Below are 18,408 nucleotides of genomic sequence, written 5' to 3'. Positions count from 1 at the left end.
CTAATAACAATAATAATGCTAAATGCTTTGAGACATGGGTCATTTTATGGGTTCTTTATATAATTTTGGTGTATTCTTCCCATACATTAGTCACAGCAGTTAAAGGTGCAGCCGGCCTCACAACATGACTTGTGCAGCATGGAGGCTGATGTCTGAGAGCAGGACCACTTCACCACTTCACATTTTCAGGGTGGGGTTTCAGGAGCTGCGTCAAGCCAGAGGAATTATAATAATGGAAATACAGGAAGTTCTAAGATTTTTCCCTTCATAGTAAAATTGTAAAAATTGTCATTTGGGGAAAAATGGTATGAGGGCGTCCAGAACAACAAAAAACATCAAAATATTCAGTGGAATCCTTTAATGAAATATGGTGGGAAACGATACCTGTAAAAAGAGATACCCAAATATATTATACTGTTACTGTGGATGAAAGAGTCTACTGAGCAGCTCAGTGTCCAACAGTACAACTGTTAAGTTTGTTGCTTTAAAAAGTAAAGTACTCATTGCTAATTTCAAAGAGAATGTACTTGTTATTCCCTGGGAGCTTGTTACACTACTTCTTACATTTTTTTTTTTTTTTTGTTATTCCTCACAAATCCTCTGTTGCCTTTAAAATGATTATTCAGTAACCTCTGCTGTGAACTATATGGGAAACCAAACAGCATTAATGTCCAAATAATTACAGTTTTCTATTACAATAACGTGTTTCCACCATAGGAGTGGAAGCTGTTTTTGTCTCGCTTCGTTTCGTTTTTTTTTTTTTAAAGAGGGGATTTTATTTTGAAGGTTCTGACAGGAAGCGGCATGTTTCTTTCTGTCTAGCTTGACACTGGCGTCCCACCAGACCAGGAGACTTCGGCTCCGCTCGGAGAAACAGCTCAGACTGTATGGTGGAGAACCATTTAATATATTTACTTCTTTCTAGGGACCGGCTGTATGATTAAGCTACAATCTTCAATGAGTAAGCATATCCCAGTAAGTAAGTGTTTTCGCTGCCATTTTGTGTCCGTTTTGTTTCCTCGCTGTGTTGTAAATCTGTCCCAACCGGCCTTCACGTTTCTGTGAAATCACGGCCTCTTCGGCACAAATCTTTTATTCCCGAGACGCCGACACTTCACATGTATTTTCATGCTTGATTGCAAGTGTTTTTGGAGTGATTGCATGTAGATTTGACACAGTGATTTAAGTGTAACGTTAACTACAGGTTTGTGCATGGTGATGTACGTTAGGGGTTACGAAGCGGGTGTCGGATGCGCAGCATATTCCTCCTATTCGACATTTCTGCCGGATAAAATCGACGCATTTTTGTTTGAAATATGTCAAATTCATAAGTGACAGTTTCTGTGTGCTTTCTCACCGAGATTATCCGCCGTCTGCTTTAACGAGGCGTTATATTTGTCACTGCTCAGCAATATGTAGTTTGTCTGTCTCATGGTCCTTGACAGTTTCTATAGGCCTCTATATGATGGCGCCCGGTCCTTCCTCACACAAAGGACAGTTTCCACTAAATGCCTTAATGTAATGAAATATGTGTTATCTCTTTAAAGGAGAAATTTTACATGTCTCTGTTTCTCTCGTGTGTCTTTCATGTGTATTTCCTCCCCTGTAAGTCATTTGATTTTTCCTTTTTATTAGGCACAATGCCATTTTTTTTGTAGAACGTAACGTTGTTTTTCAGCCGGAAAATATCGGATTAACAAAGCATACTTGAAGAGCTTAGGCATAAGCTGAGAAAAAACATTTCCAGTATGTGGGCCTTAAGGTATTACACCCGTCTTATGGGTGTAAAGGGCAAAAAATGGGCTGAAAATGCCTGTAAATCGTGCAATACAGTGTGTGTGTGAACCAGACTGATGATGATGGCAACAACTGGGTTTATATGGAAAAGCCCATCTGCAGGCCGCATGTTGAGATATGACCTACATGTCAGAAATGGCACATCCTTCCTACTGTACATCTGAGATTGCATATTCAGCCGAACAGGCCTACAACACACTGGAGTATCAGTATGTTCCTCCTGAGAAACAGTATATATGACATTTTGGAGGATATCGGTGTCCAAATCATGACTCCATAAATTTTTATTATGGGTGGTCCCAGTGGGAATCGAACCCCTAACCCCTTGGCAGCGTTAGTGCCTTGCTCTACCTGTTGAGCTGACGAACCAGACACACTTTGACGTGAAATTTAAATTTTTTTAGCTTCTCAAATATGGTATGATTTCATGTCATTTGTCCTTTTGGCAAGAAACTCGTACCAAAAACCGCGCTAAAAGACTGGAAACTGCAGCAGAGATTGTGTTTCATTTCACAGTGGGAATCAAACCCCTAACCCTGGCTGTGTTAGTGCCTTGCTTTACCGGTGACACAACCCATTTTCCTCAGAGTAAAGGCCTTTTCACACCACATCCGACACAACTTTATAGTCCGAAATCTGAAAGGAAAAAAAAAGCCAGAAAAAAATCAAAAACTCCACAAACTTTTAATCTCATCTATTACAGAAATCGCTAAGGTTGAGATGGTCACAGCATTTTAATAGGACTCTAGGGCTTTAGGACAGTTATCATAGCTAACAGAGTAGCATGTCTATGAGCAGAGACTGTACAGGTAATGTAAACTCCTGCCGTCCAATATTCCCCAATGTTCTGCCATATAATTTCTTTCCGTTTGGCATTTTTATACCCGCTGTCCTGCTCATCAACAGCTCCTTGTGCTCTTGACACGAAAATGATGAGTTGATCGGACGCCATGTTTGTTTTTGCGAAGCGTCACGTGAACAAGCAGCTACGTACGCCACGTGAACACATTTAGAGATCGTAATCGGTCACTCTGATTTTTTTAACGCACACGAACAACGCAGAAATCAAACCGGTTACGATTTAGAAATGTAACGCACAACAGTTTCGGACTCTGTGCAAGAGGTCATAGGTCATGCATTAAAAAATTTGATGTGCTTTTATTCATGAGAAAATATCAGACTTGGTGTGAAACGGCCTGAAGTCTGAGAGATGTACAGAAATCCACCCTCCCTGCTCCCCGATGAAGGCCGCAGCATGGCCGAAACATGTCGTGGTTCTTCTTCTTTGAACGTCTTCTTTTGAACTAGCCGAGAAATAAAAGCATTTCAAATTTTTCAGCAGAAGAGTGACATGGAATTTCTTGTTTAATTTTAAAGAAGAAATCCACCCGAAGATACTTAAGCATATATCATCACTCTGTGATGTTGAGTACATTTTGTGATGAAGTGTTGTAATTTACTTTTTTGGTGAACCCACTTTCCCTCAACCTGCCTCGTCTACTTCTACTGCAGTTAGCAGTAGAAGTTTCCTACATTTCCCAGAATGCCTTTCAACACCCCCCAGAGAATGTGTATGAGTTCGTTGCTTTCAATCAAAGTAGCCATATTTGCATATAAATCTAGCGAGCTAGCTGACTATTTCATGATCATTGGGGCACGTCTATGACCACCGGCCACGCCCCGTACTCAAACCCCAACCTGGTCTCTCTGCTGCATTGCATTCTGGTCTCTCTCCTGCTCCTGTGGGTGGAGAAATTGGTCTCTCTCCTCTTCTACGATGGATTTCTCCCTGTATGATTGTTGAACGTCTCTCGGTGCAAAATGGCGGCTCTAGAAAGAAGCCCTCGCTCTTTGGTTCTGAGGGACTGACACCAAAACCTGACGTTTACCGCTGATGTTTTACATCCTGAAACATTTTCTCATATCAAACTCCACTGTAGCTGCTGGAAACATCTGGAGGTGACGTCACCTCGTCTACGATTGGCCGGTTATCCACGAAAAATACACCACACTACAAAATGGGCCCCTGAAATGCAGGATACATCACCATTATCAGTTTTTTACGAGTGTTAAAGCGTTTTTGGGTGGATTTTTCCTTTAAGCAACAGCCTTCATCACATTCCTCCACACAGCAGAGCCCAGCAGCTCGCTCTCTCTCTCCCTCTCTCTCTCTCTCTCTCTCTCCCTCTCTCTCTCTCTCTCTCTCTCTCTCTCTCTCTCCCCCTCTCTCCCTCTCTCTCTCTCCTCTGTTGTTTGAATCTTCTGTTGACTGTGTGTTTGAACGCGTCTTCCTGCTTCTCCCCTCTGTCCCGCAGCAGTTCTGTGGTGTTCTGGGTCACACATTTATGGAGTTTCTGAAGGGCAGTGGGGACTACTGCCAGGCTCAGCACGCCGCCTATGCAGACGAGTGAACTGCCGAACTCGCCATCGCCCCGACGCACTTGAGCCGCAGGAGGGACCCCCGAACGTCGGCAGGACCGGGACGCCTCCCAGAACCAGCGACAACTCGGCCTGGATGGGGTAACTCCACCCGCTGCACACTGCCCTCGTCGGCTTCCGCCTGGCCCGAATCAAGGTGGAACCAACCTTGTTTTTTTCCTTTGTTTTGTTTTGTTTTATTCCAAAGGAGAGGGGTTTGAGTTTGTTTTTTTTTTGTTTTTTCGTTCGCCCTTTTTTCGGCCGCCAACTCCCCCCGACTTTCCCTTTTTGCCCGTCGCAGCCTTCTTCTTCTTCTTCTTCTTCTTCTTTTGGCCTCGCCGACCTCGTAAGAAGACCGGAGGATTTGGTTTCTGGGTTTCTGGAAGCTCGTTTGACATTTTTGTTTGACATTCCCTCCGCGCTCAACTAAGTGTTTACATTAGTGTTTTTACTCTGTGGAAGACATTTGGGTTTTTCGTTTTTTTTTTCTTCCCCGTTCGTCACAATGGCTCGTATGAACAGACCGGCCCCCGTGGAGATCACCTACAAAAACATGAGGTTCCTCATTACCCACAATCCCACCAACGCCACCCTGAATAAGTTCATCGAGGTGAGCCTCATTGTGATTGGTTAAACAGTCAAATGTAAATGGGATTCATTAGTTACAGTTTCTAGAGGTTTTTTTTAGAGCTGGGCAATAATTCAATATTATCGTATATCGTCTTTAAATATGATATACGGGGTCATATGATGAAATGATATCATAATATCGTGATAACCAATTCTATTGTATACATTAATGATACCAAACATATATAAACTCTTAGATAGTTTTGTGTTGATATCACACTTACTCACATTACCATGCAATTCAATGTAATGAGCTTCGATTGGTTTATTTAGCATGTGATTTCACATACGTGAGCAGATATCATGATATACTGTATATTGATATCGAAACACGTTGCTTAATTGAGTTTTATGTATTTTTGCTGTTTCTGAATTAGCTGTCCCTGTTTCCTTCTTTGGGGAACAATAAAGTTGATCTTTTCTAACAGATCTTCAACTGTTTTTTTTGTACAGGAGCTGAAGAAGTACGGAGTGACCACTGTGGTGAGAGTGTGTGAGGCCACCTATGATGCCACTCTGGTGGGGAAAGAGGGGATCCAGGTTCTGGTAAGCTCAGACCGGCCTCTCTGATCGAAGTTGACTCAGATCAGATGACACAATCTGTTTCTGCGTCATCGTTGTGTTGCAGATGTGTTTCAACACAGTGCTGGTGTTGCAAGCTTTGGATCAAATCTACTGAGGCAGTGATACTGCATGTGCAGACTAAACCCAATGTTGCTTTTTTTGCTAGATCTCTTGCTTTCCTGAATATTTCATCTATGAATCAAAGTTGTTAATGATTAAAAAGATCTTGGGTTTGTACCTTTCACTGTTGCCAACTTAGCAATTTTGTCACTAGATTTAGTGACTTTTCACACCTCTGGGTGACTTTAATTCTTTAAAATGACTAGCAACAACTCTAGTGACCTTTTCAGACCATGAACAACAACGTTAAAGTGTTGATTTCAAAGCATTTGGTGATAAATCTGTCCGGCTGATACCAGTGCATGTACCTTTGTGCTACTTCTTTGTCGACTCCACAGAGGTCTGATGATCCTATACACAGTCTAGCCCCTCCCTCTGCTAAGAGTGGGGGGGGGGAGGCTGCAGCAAACATAGTCATGAACAAATTAATGTATGACGACTTCTAGCAACTTTGTGAGCAGCCAATAGCTACTTTCTATGGAAGAGAATCGGCAACACTGCACCCTTTTCTACTCAGATTCATTTAAATAGTGGAGACGAAGGACCAAAGCATATTATATAAACTGATTCCTACAAGTGTGTGATTAGAAGCAACTTCATGAATAAACATAAAAAAATAATCCAGAAAATGTCAAATGAAAAAAGGAGAATACAAAGCACAAAAGGCTAAAACCCACCCTCATTTTCTGCAGCCAGCTGTAGGCTTCACACTTCTTTTGTTTTGGTTTCCAAGAAACAGGGCCAATGACATCATTTCCCTCTCTCCCCCCTCCCTCTCCAGGATTGGCCGTTCGACGATGGAGCTCCTCCCTCCAACCAGATAGTTGATGATTGGCTGAACCTCCTGAAGGTGAAGTTTAGGGAGGAGCCAGGCTGCTGCATCGCTGTCCACTGTGTAGCAGGGCTGGGGAGGTGAGATACAGACAGAAAGCTGTTTCATAGATAAAACTGTGATGTTGTCATGTTCTTATGATGCAAGTTCATATTTGTGGCTCTTGATTTTTTTTGGTAGGAATATGGCAAGTGCTTTTTGTTTTGTTTGGCACTTCCTGGCTGCTGGGGTGGTCAGACGCTTGCTGCTTTGCTCCTGCTTTTCTTCGAATTTCTGCTCTATTTCCCCTTTTTTCCCTCACATCGGCTGCTAATTTCTGGCTTAATGACAACTACTGAGATGGATCATCTGACCTCCTGACGGCTAAAGTTGCCACAGGTAGCGATCTACTACTTTTAAACTTTCGGAGAATACTACAAGCTGAACTACTGGTGTGACCTGCTAGCAATTCTAACATTACTAGCCTGTTGTGGCCGTAGATTTCTACGATGCCTCACGGTCCCAGCGTCTCAAATCCATCAAAACCCACGACGGACTCATGCCAAAACTGTCGGAAATATCTACAGGAAATCGCCGTGCTCCAGGCTAAGATTATTACACTGAAAGCTGAGAAAGGACTACATGAGACACTCCCCATAACAACCTGTGGTAAGACGGCTAAGTCTGGGGCTAACCAGAATGCTACCACTTATCAAAGCAGTGCTAACCAGGATGCTACCGCTAATATGCTAAACCTAGATGATACAGTGTCTTTCCCGAAACTTGCTAAAGCGGGAACCGCACAGACTGATTCCACTGCCACCTGGCATACACTTTGTGCTAAACCAAAACGCAACCACAGAATGAGAAAAACAAATGATAACATTACAAGGGGAAATACAACATCGACAGATACACGGCTCAAAAATAGATATCAACCACTGTCTGAACTAAGTGAGAACGAGCTGGAAAGCACTTTTATGAATGGGAAATCGGGAAGAAATAATGATTTCGTTCACAAGGGGAAACGTGGAATTAACACCGGCACACAGAAGGAGCACAAGGCCCACGGAGACAAAGAATCTGGGCCAGAGGTGAAGAAGAAAGATATACTCCTTGTGGGAGACGGTGCAATCAGAGCTGTGAACAATGAAAGGATCATCGCATGTAGCTATCCAAGTGCCATGGTCAGCGATATAAGTGGACTTTTCTCCCAGGTACTGTCTAACCACCCAGGAATCAAACAAGTTATTGTACATGTGGGAACCGTTGACACCAGCAAAGGGGAATCAGAACTGCTAAAACAAGATTTCTCTAAACTTTTTAACAGACTTGATGAGCTAGAAATGCAATCATTTATCAGTGGGCCTCTTCCAACTGTTGACAGAAAGATAAATAAATTCAGCCACCTACTTGCACTGAATACGTGGCTCTCTAATACCTGTGAGTCTCAAGGGATACATTTCATTGATAACTTCAACCTGCTTTGCGAACGTGATGATCTCTTCAAAGGAAAGGGTCCCCACCTAAACGGACGTGGACTTAGACGGCTGACAGGGAATTTTCTACACTCCAAACAACTTCCTGCCCTACTCTCCACCAGCGAAAGGCTCCTCCGCAGAAAGAGTGCCAGGAGTATTAACCCTAACATACATGTCTTTGATGGTGGGAGGAAACGGGAGCACCCGGCGTAAACCCACACAAACACGGGGAGAACATGCAAACTCCACACAGAAAGCACCCAGGACCTTCTTGCTGTGAGGCAACAGTGCTAACCACTGAGCCACCGTGCCATCCAAGCCAGATGGAGGACTTGGTGAAGTCTGCGATCAAAATGATCCCACTCACCCTCAGCATGGCCAGGTCACCTATACTCCGCCCATCAACGCCCCCCGGCACACCTGCCCCCGGCGCGCACCCCCCCCCCCCCCCCCCCCCCCCCCCAACCCCCCGAGTTCAACCACCTTGTTCACCCACACTACTGGCTTCTAAGGCCTTGAACAGCACGAGTTCAACGGCTGCTATCAGCGTCGGCAGCAACTAGCACACCCTGGGCCTCTGCTGTTCCAGAACTGTTATTCATAAATTATCCGATAGCAACCAAGCTGAGGCCCTGGGAGAGAACAACCTTCTCAAATACAATAGCCACAGTGTCAAGACAAAGATTAGATAAGCGGGTCACAGTAAAATCTTCCAATCCCACAAATTTGATTCACATTCCCTGTAAGCCAAGTATCTCAGGCCCTGCTCCAACAAACCTAAAACTAGCCCTGTTAGGTCCCTGTGTAACAAGTCACTTTTAATCAATGATTTTTTAACCTCTTACAAGCTTGATTTTACGTTTTTAACAGAGATTTGGCTAGACACCAAGAATGGGAATGCTATCCTTATTGAATCCACCCCACCAAATTTCATATTTGAGTTTGAAGCACGACAGAACAAAAAAGGAGGAAGTGTTTGTGCCTTTTTTAGGGATAGGTTACTTTTGTAAGAAGTTATCATTTGGAGAGTTCTCATCCTTTGAATATGTGTCATTTAAAATGGAAATTAAATTCTCTCCATGTATTCTATATATAGTTATATACAGGCCACCAAAATACTCTCCACATTTCCTTGATGATTTTACTGAGATGCTTTCAATTATCTGCACTGAATTTGATTGTGTAGTCATTACGGGTGATTTTACTGTACACATAGATAATGTCAGCAACAAAAATGCCAAAGAACTTTCAGCCATACTTGACACGTTTGATCTGTCTCAACATGTGAAAGGGCCGACCCATACTAGAGGACACACTCTAGATCTGGTTATTACTAAGGGTGTTAACATTTCAAATGTCACTGTGCTTGATGTTGCTCTATCAGATCATTTCTGTGTATTCTTTGATCTGTCTGTTACACCAAAAATCAACATTAGATCTGAAACTGTTAAAAAAAAGGTACATTAATGAGAATACCAGAACACTTTTATGGAAGCCATCAAATCTGAAACTGCCCCAGCTTCAAATCATGTTGATGATCTACTGAATACCTTCAATTCTAAAATTTTAACGTAATTGATGCCATTGCTCCTGCTAAGGTTAAAATGGTCGCTAATAAGCAAAAGGCACCATGGAGAAACACTCATTCTGTAAGGGCCCAGAAAAGGGGAGTGCCGGAAAGCAGAGCGAAAATGGCGTAAATCAAACCTCCAGATTCACTTTGGAATCTATAAAGAAAAATTACATATTTACAGTCCGAACTTGAAAAGTGCTAGGCAATCATTTTTCTCTGAGATCATCAACCAGAACAGTAACAATTCACGTATCTTATTTACTACCGTTGACAGGTTAACTAACCCTCCGGTTCCAATATCCCCGGAACTAGTTTCTACCAGCAAATGTAGCGAGTTTGCATCCTTTTTTAATGACAAAATTCAAGGCATCAGACATGCTATTAACTCCTCAATGCCAAACAAAAAAGCATCATCACTGCAGTCTTCCAGAAGTAACTTGGTAGGTATGACACAATTTAATCCCATTGACGACAAAACACTCGAAGAAACTGTCTCCAATCTCAAATCATCCACCTGCTGCCTTGATGTTTTACCCACTAGCTTCCTTAAAACAGTTTTGAGCAGCCTGGTGAAGAACTAATACTTGTAGTTAACAATTCTCTCCAATATGGCATTTTTCCAAAGGCTTTGAAAACTGCAGTCATTAAGCCTCTCCTAAAGAAGAGCAGTCTTGATGCTACTGTACTGAATAACTATCGACCTATATAAAATTTACCGTTTTTAGGTAAAGTTATTGAAAAAGTTGTTCTCCAACAACTTAGTAACTTTTTAACGCTGAACAATTGCTTCGATAACTTTCAATCAGGATTTTGGCCCCATCACAGCACTGAGACTGCACTCATAAAGGTACTAAATGACATTCGCCTGAACTATGACTCAGGCAAAGTCTCTGTTTTAGTACTGCTGGATCTTAGTGCTGCCTTTGACACTGTGGACCATACAATTCTATTACAAAGATTAGAAAACTGGGTGGGACTCTCTGGAACTGTCCTTAAGTGTTTCAAGTCATATCTTCATGACAGAAAGTACTTTGTCTCTATTGGAAACTGTGTTTCCGAGCAGATTGCCATGACCTGCGGGGTTCCACAGGGGTCCATTTTGGGACCTCTCCTGTTCAATCTCTATATGCTTCCTTTAGGCCAAATCCTACAAAATAATAAAGTAGCCTACCATAATTATGCAGATGACACGCAAATCTACATATCACTTACACCAGGTGACTATGGACCTGTTGAATTTCTGTGTCACTGCATCAAACAAATCAATGACTGGATGCGGCAAAATTGTCTCCAACTAAACAGAGGTAGGACCGAGATAATTGTCTTTGGAGCACAGAAAGAAAGACAGAATGTCTGCTCTCACCTTGACTCCCTGTCTTTCATAACGAAGAGTCGAGCTAGAAATCTTGGCGTTATCCTGGACTCAGATTTAAATTTCAATAGCCACATCAAATCGGTAACTTCGTCAGCTTACTACCATCTAAAAAATATTGCAAGAGTCAGAGGAATCATGTCAAAACAAGACCTAGAAAGGCTTACCCATGCCTTTATTTCCAGTAGATTGGATTACTGCAATGGTCTGTTCACAGGGCTTTCAAAAAAAGTTCTTCGCCAACTCCAACTTATTCAGAATGCCACTGCCAGGGTCCTGAGAAAAACTAGGAAATACAACCACATTACACCAGTTCTAAAATCCTTACACTGGCTACCAGTCACTCAGAAAACTGATTTAAAAATCTTGCTGCTTGTCTACAAATCATTCCGTGGCTCTGGGCCCAAATACATCTCTGACATGCTTGTGCCATATGAACCTTCTAGGACCCTTAGGACATCTGGGGCCGGCCTACTGGCTGTCCCAAGAGTTAGAACAAAACACGGTGAAACAGCGTTTTGTTATCATGCAACACAGACCTGGAATAACCTCCCAGATGATATTAGACAAGCCCCGACTCTGACCACTTTTAAGTCAAAGCTAAAAACGTTCCTATTTTACACTGCCTACTCTACCCTGTAATGGCTAAAAACTTATCTTTTCAGCTTAACTTTTAAATAGCCTTCATTTGAACTGTTTCTGTTCAGGATCCCAACAGAGCTGACACGGACAAGTACGAATTTTCATTCGTCTTGTCCAGGTAATGCTTACTTGTGCTGAGTGAACACTATATGCGGGGGGGACAGAGCTTTACCCTGTATGATTCTCATCCATCTGTGGATGGTGAGGTTTTTGACCAAGAGGAGAATCTATGATTCTCGTCTGCCTTAGGCAGTGAGATCTGACGTAAATATCAGATCAAGAGTAGAATCAGGAAAGACGGGATAATAAAATGAAAGAAAAACATATGGGTTCACTCACAATGTGCATCTAAAAGTGGGAGTATTTGTTGTGTTCTTTTATCTTTCTATTTCACTTGATTTGAACTGCACTAGTTTACTTTTTAAGTCTTTTATCTTTTGTATCTCTTGTCTGTACTTTTGCACTTTTTAATTGTAAATCTTTTACCTTTACTGTATTTTTATTACTCTGTAAAGCACTTCGACTTGCCTTGCCTTCTATATTTGTACATTATCTGATACAGAAACATAGTATTTGCAAGTCTTTTTTATAATGAAGAGGTCTTAAATACAGTTATTAGAAGCCGTTATTTATTTCTCCAAGGTTTATTTTTTTTAAATTAAGTTTCATTTTGATACAAATATGAAATTAGATAGTGGTATTGACAGATTATTTGCATTAAATTATATTTAGTCATTTGGTCACAGTAAGTTTTACCCACATGCATGTCCACTCATAGATCAATACAGGATAGGGTTAATACAGGGTTTTGTCTTTCATCATCTGCTGTAATGTAATTGCTTTAAAAATAAGTAGACATCATGTCCCTGAACTATTTATTCCCTGGTGTCCTTTTTCTTCTACGGCTCTTTCATAGTTTCATAACTGTCATCAGCTGCGTTCAGTCAGAAATGGGCTGGTTTTGCTTTAGCTTTTTTGTTTCTTTATTTTTTAACTTTCAAATTGGTCTTAAATTCAATTCCAGGAGGCATGAACAGGTCTTAAACACTCGAAGACAGACTGAGAAAAGCCTGTTGAACCAGTCGGCTGTTAACCACAGTCTCTGCAGCTGTTTTTGATGCTGCAGCACTTTGCCTTAATGAAAAGTGCATTATGAATAGAAGCTTCCTCTTAACTGATGTGTGTGTGTGTGTGTGTGTGTGTGTGTGTGTGTGTTCTCCATGCAGAGCTCCTGTCCTGGTCGCCCTCGCCATGATAGAATGTGGGATGAAATACGAAGATGCTGTCCAGTTCATTCGACAGTAAGTTCACACGTCAGTAGAAAGGCAGAACTGAAAGAGCTGAAACCTTGAAGTTCGAGATCCGCCTGATGAAGGCTGCTCTGCTCCAACATGCCGTGTTTCCATAGCAACAGAGGACTTTGGTTTCTTTCCTTTTGAAATTTGGAAGCATGTTCAGATGAAGGTTTTACAACAACAAAGCAGTGTTACCTCTGTTTGACCGAGAAGCTGACAGGTTGTCTAATGTAATGCGGTAGATCTGTCTATATCTGTACTGTCTCCTGATTGTATTCTTAAGTAAGTCACAGTGAAGCGGCATTTTGGGAGCGTCGTGCTTCCTGGATGTGATGCATTTCCTGTTGAAACAGGATGTTGAGGCGGGACGTAACACAGGGAGGCATCACTCAAAAGTGTCAACCAATGGGAGATCAGTTAGGGAGAGAAAGGCAGTTTTATTTGATGGGAGGGGGATTGTTAAAACATCTGTGATATTATTGCTTCAAATTTTTATTTATGCCTGTTGGTATGTCATGCAGTAACCTCTAAAAATACAGGGTAACACTTTACAATAAGGGTACATTAATTAAGGGTTAGTTAATGCTTAATAAGCATTAATTAACAGTTAACTAATGTGTCTGGTAATCATTTACTATTGGTGTTCATGTTAACTAAGGTATTAATTTATACATTATTTAATAGTCATCTTTATGAACTATTAAATTATGTATAAATTAATACCTTAGTTAACATGAACACCATTGGTAAATTACACATTAGTTAACTGTTAACCCTTATTAAGCATTAACTAACCCTTAACTTAGTGACGCTTATCGTAAAGTGTTACCAAATATAGTTTTCCAGGAAGTAAAAGTACCTGGATTTGAATTGGAAAATAAAAAAAATTGGGGTATTTATTATTAAATAGTTGTATATTATGACATAGAAAACTAGCTAACAAGGTGAAAATGAAAAAGAAAATAAAGGATACGTTGTATTTTAGGCACGTAGCAGACGCTGTCACCCTGAGCGACAGCATCAAAGAGCAGGAAGGGACTCGGTGTCTTGATCAAGGACACTTTGGACACTTTGGACACTTTGGACACTTTGGACACTTGACAGCACACACAGCTATTGACTGACACACATTTGTTAGTGCAGGGATCAAACGAGGCCGTCTGGTTACCTGGTGGCCTCAAGCCACCATGACGCCCTGAGAGAGAGAGAAACTGAACGTAATGTTACCGGTCAGTTGAATTGAGCTGATCTTTTGCTCTTGTTTTCCTCCAGGAAGCGTCGAGGAGCGTTCAACAGCAAGCAGCTGTTCTACCTGGAGAAATATCGTCCAAAGATGCGCCTGCGCTTCAAAGATTCCAACGGCCATCGCAATAACTGCTGCATCCAGTAGAGCCAAACCCCGGGCCGGGCCGCCCCGCGCCGGCCCGGCCCGACCCGACCCAGCCCAGCCCGACCCACACACCGGAACAGTTCAATTTAATCTTGCTAGCTTATTACCTGGCAGGCTTGTTTTCTTAGTCATTGTGTTGAAGTATTTCCTTTGGGAATCCATGCTCGGTAATTCAAGTGTTCCCTTACCCTCTCCAGTTTCAAATTCAAGTGTCAAAACAAAAAAAAAACAACAAAAAAAAAATAGAGTTGTGTGAACCGGAATCACAGTGTTTTCTCTTCATGTGCCCGTAGAATTGGAAAGAGCCGCGCTGCCAGTGAGTCGTGTTTGATCGTAAAGCGTCGAGATGTCGGATGATTCCTTTCGCAAACGCATCCCAAAGATTCCGATTGGCCAGAGCGTTTACATCGCCGGAGAATGTGCTAAAAAAAAAGAAACTACTTTTCGGTTAACGTAAGAAATTATGTACCCCCCCCCCCCCCGTTAAATTATGCGGTTCCGTTTCAGGACTGACTAGAAAGAGGTATGCCTTCCTTCAAATCAGATGGTTCATCCATAAATGCCTTACAATCGAAATGGAACAAAGGCAATCGGGACGGGAGTCGACTCCCACTAGCATTTGGAAAAGGTGTTTCATTTTTCTACTCGGAACAAAAAAAAAAATTGTTGCCTTTGTCTTGTGCAGGAAGTCTTACACACACTTATGCCCTTTCAGTAACTATTTTTTAATATAAAATGCTTAATTGTTGCAATATTTGTCAATTGAAAGTCTGGGAACTCGTTTTTTTTTTTTTTTTTCTTTTCTCTATCAAACCTTTTGTTTACTAATTAACTGCCATGTCCAAAATGTGATTTTGTGTTTTTATCAGTTTGTTTATTTTTTTTATTTTTTTTTCGTTTTTAATTTTATTTTTTGCTTCAAACTGGACTTCCAACGTCTGCGATATTTTGTATGCCTTTTTATTTGATGTCCGTAACTTAAGACTTGGATACTTGATGATTTTATGTATTTGAAAATGTGTACTATTATTATTAGGTTGGCTATTTATACTATCAATGGATGTGTGTTTTAGTACCGTGAGCGACAAAATTGTACCTGTTCACCAACTTGTGAGAGTACATTAAAATGATACACTGAAAAAGAACAAAACATCTGGAACTGGGAGTCAATGGTTGTTTTCAATGTTACAGGCAAAAGGTTTCTTTAAAAATATTCAGAAAAACAAACACCTACACTTACAAAATGAAAAGTGGCACAAAACTGAAACAATTGTGATTCTTTTTTTTTAAGGATAGTAAGTCAATTAATGTCCTTAGTTGGTCAAATAACACTTTTAGACAGGATTCTTTATATTTTAGAGAAATCAAATGATACATTTATGATAGTGATTTTTCAGGATAGCTAGTAGCTAGGCGATTAATTAGCTCATTATGCTAAGTACTCAAATTGCCAAACTTGCAACTCTTAGCAGCTAAGCTTAATCTCATCTGTTAGGCCTATAGATGACATTTTAATCATAAAAGTTAATAGGAAACAACATTGCTGGGTTTCATATAGGCCATATAGGGGTTTCCAGTAGACTATAGGATTTTGCCCCCCCCCTGGCAGAATAGTTCAATTTAGCTTTGAAATTTAATGTCTTAAGTAGTTTTTCAGTGGGACACGTTCACTGAAAAGCAATTCCTTGTCAATGAAATCACATCCATCTGCTTTCCTAAACAGAATTACACCTTGCTCGATTGATATCCTCAGTACAAAATCCTATAAAGAAGAAGAAAACCTGAGTTCTTGCTGTAAAATCAGATCATTTTTAAAGCTTTTCGAAAACATAAAATGCCTTAAAATCAGTGCGGTCATTTTCTCTTCCTTGCTCCGTTCACACCTTCCTGAACTGTGATTCCTGTCTCTTCAGTGCCGTCAGTCACATAAGAATCTATCTGGACTCACAGACTGTATCTTAACACAGAAGAAGAGCAGAGTCTCATGCTGTTCCATTGAGGATCATGGGAAACCAATTCAGCCCACGGCCTCCTGCCAGCCAGCCCGGCCCAAAACTCTAAACTTTAAACCCAGACACACAAACAACAACAGCAGCAGCAGCAGAGTGTAAGACGTCTGATCCGGCTGAGGGGTTTAAAACGTTAATCGGTGTTGGATCACAACAAAGTTAATACCAGCAAACAGGCCTCTGTGTGAAAGACATGAGGAAAAGGGATTTGCATAAATGTTGAGCTTGTTTTGAAACTATAAGCCAACATGGAGCACAAATAATTTATCAGAAATCTTCCCATGAGGATATTTCAACTGTTAAAAATTATCTTAGGTTTAGATTGTTGGATACACATGTGAGTATTACTGGTAAGAGCTGTGTGTCTTTTCTGATCAGTTCTGCCCCCCTGTGGTTGTATTTAAATCTACAGCCTAGAGAATAAAAAAATAAAAAAAAAACACTAAATCACATACTGTAGGGCTGAAAACTGCTGCTGCACTGCTCTCTATTGGGTGGAAACTGTAAAGCATGTTGCACTTCTGGCCCCGCCCCCCAATTACTGACGTCAACACAGGTGTTTTGCATCAGCTGTCAAAGGCAAAACAGCTGCTTCAGCAAGTTTTGACCCAAAGAGAGCAGCAGTGCAGTGATTGTTTTCTGCTCTACAGCAAGGATATTATAGTTTTGCATTTTTCATTAGTTTTTATTTTTATTTCGTTTTGACTTTTTGTTTTCAATTTCACTTTAGTTTTCATTAGTTTTTAAAGCGGGTTTGCTAGTTTCGTTTTTATTTTTTGAAAATGCTTAGTTTTAGTTTAGTTTTTATTAGTTTCAGTGTTAGTTTTAGTCTTTTTTTTGTAATATGGGGTATTTGTCAGGGGTGAGATTCAAAAATTCAAAATACCAGGCTTATGTATGAAATAAATTGACAAAGACAAAAACTAAAGACATTTTCTCTATAATTTTAGTTTATTTTAGTTAGTTTTGTAAACACACAATACAGTTTCAGTTAGTTATCGTTATTTTTGTAAAGCCTCGTTTTTATTTTTATTTCAGTAAACGAAAATGTTTTTTCACACCTGGTTTTCGCTATTTCATTAATACGATACGATGATAACCTTGCTCTACAGTGTGTGATTCAGTGTTGATTTACTTGTTTAGAAACTCAAATCCGTCTTCTGATCTACATTTTGAACCAGAGGGCGTCTGCAGCAGTCTGGGCCTCCACTAACCTGTGAATCATACACTGTAAAAAAATAATTCTTTAGCCTGTGAATAGGCAGGACAGGCCACTGCAACACAGAGAATTACATTTGTGTTGGTTTCAGTGTAGAGAATGCTGTTTTTCAGAGGGGAAATTCAAGCAAAGCACCATGTAGGGTTAGACCGATATCAGCCTTTTATTAAATATCAGATATCAGTCAGTCAGTGTTGTCCACCTCTGATATGATGAAGGTTCCTCCTGACCACAAATACAAAGAAACAGACGGGAAAACCTGCAAGGAAATTAGATTTTCTTGCACATTTTAATTGTTCAGTTATGTTTTTGTAAATTAATTCTCCATTTAAACACAGTAGTGTCTCCCAGAGTTTCTCTACCATTGAACAGGTGTGGTGGGTCCCTCTGCCTCAAAGAGCTGCTGACACTAAAAAGACTTTCATCAGTCTGGTTTCAGTGGAGAGTTTTAGTGTCCCATGATGCTCTGCATGCTGTTTCAGAGGCTTTTCCACCCTGATGAGAAGAAAACTCTGGTGGGAAACACTGAATACTTGTGATTTTTTGGCATGAAAATAGTCAAATTTAAAGATACTGAATATTTCTACCAAATATCAGCTATAGACAACAAAACAGTAACTTATTGCATTGTATTCATGACTGCATAGATTTGATACATCTTTCTTTAGGGTTAGGGTCTTGCCAAGTCTCTTTTGGAGGAAGAAATATCTTAAAGTGTTATGTTAGCGATGTTCATCATATTCTCCTTAATCTGAACGTAGTCAGGGTCTTTTGGCCGTGTTCTTCCATACAAAACATGCCAGAGGTTATCAAAATGTGTTTATTTTCCTCTTTTGTACAACTTGAAGATGTCACGTCGGACCTTGATATAATAAATAAAAAGTCATATAAAACGGCTAGGAGAGGTTTTCAAACAGCGCCGCCCTCCAATCACAAAAACACAGTCACCATGACAGAGAAATTATAAAATATCCTACAGGTAAAGGAGAAGGCACAGGGGGCTTCGAGTGGATAAGCAAACAAAGATACTCACAAACAAACGTAAGTCATCCAGCAGTATAATTTGCATAGGAACTTCATATTGACA

General features: G+C 40.7%; 1 protein-coding gene across 5 annotated transcripts; it reads left to right on the top strand.

Annotated features, from left to right (window-relative positions):
• Positions 1-4,692: 4,692 nt before the first annotated feature.
• ptp4a1 (protein tyrosine phosphatase 4A1) lies at positions 4,693-15,233 on the top strand. Of its 5 annotated transcripts, none has more exons than XM_071546331.1 (5): positions 4,693-4,825; positions 5,299-5,391; positions 6,311-6,441; positions 12,635-12,709; positions 13,980-15,233. In XM_071546331.1, exons 1-5 carry the CDS (start codon positions 4,721-4,723, stop codon positions 14,347-14,349), a joined length of 774 nt encoding a protein of 257 aa, XP_071402432.1. In that variant the 5' UTR covers positions 4,693-4,720; the 3' UTR covers positions 14,350-15,233. The 5 variants fall into 5 exon arrangements, with proteins under 5 accessions (XP_071402432.1, XP_071402434.1, XP_071402433.1 ...); XM_071546333.1 differs by having other exon boundaries at positions 6,350-6,441; positions 13,976-14,235; XM_071546332.1 differs by having other exon boundaries at positions 13,976-14,235.
• The last annotated feature ends 3,175 nt before the right edge of the window (positions 15,234-18,408 follow it).

The sequence above is a fragment of the Centroberyx affinis genome, unplaced genomic scaffold (assembly GCF_046629955.1).
Source record: "Centroberyx affinis isolate AG114_WGS23_722 - 3 ecotype Tasmania unplaced genomic scaffold, CSIRO-AGI_Caff_v1 ptg005220l_1, whole genome shotgun sequence".
Lineage (NCBI taxonomy): Eukaryota > Metazoa > Chordata > Actinopteri > Beryciformes > Berycidae > Centroberyx > Centroberyx affinis.
The sequence above is the reverse complement of the archived record's forward strand: the minus strand, read 5'-3'. Positions and strand labels throughout refer to the sequence as shown.

What these genes read in the sequence shown, in the direction of transcription:
- ptp4a1 (XM_071546331.1), top strand. Translation starts at nt 4,721, where the DNA reads ATGGCTCGTATGAACAGACCGGCCCCCGTGGAGATCACCTACAAAAAC. An exon ending in CCCTGAATAAGTTCATCGAG is followed by an intron (nt 4,826 to 5,298) that starts GTGAGCCTCATT and finishes TTTTTTGTACAG; the next exon opens with GAGCTGAAGAAGTACGGAGT. An exon ending in GCTGTCCAGTTCATTCGACA is followed by an intron (nt 12,710 to 13,979) that starts GTAAGTTCACAC and finishes TCCTCCAGGAAG; the next exon opens with CGTCGAGGAGCGTTCAACAG.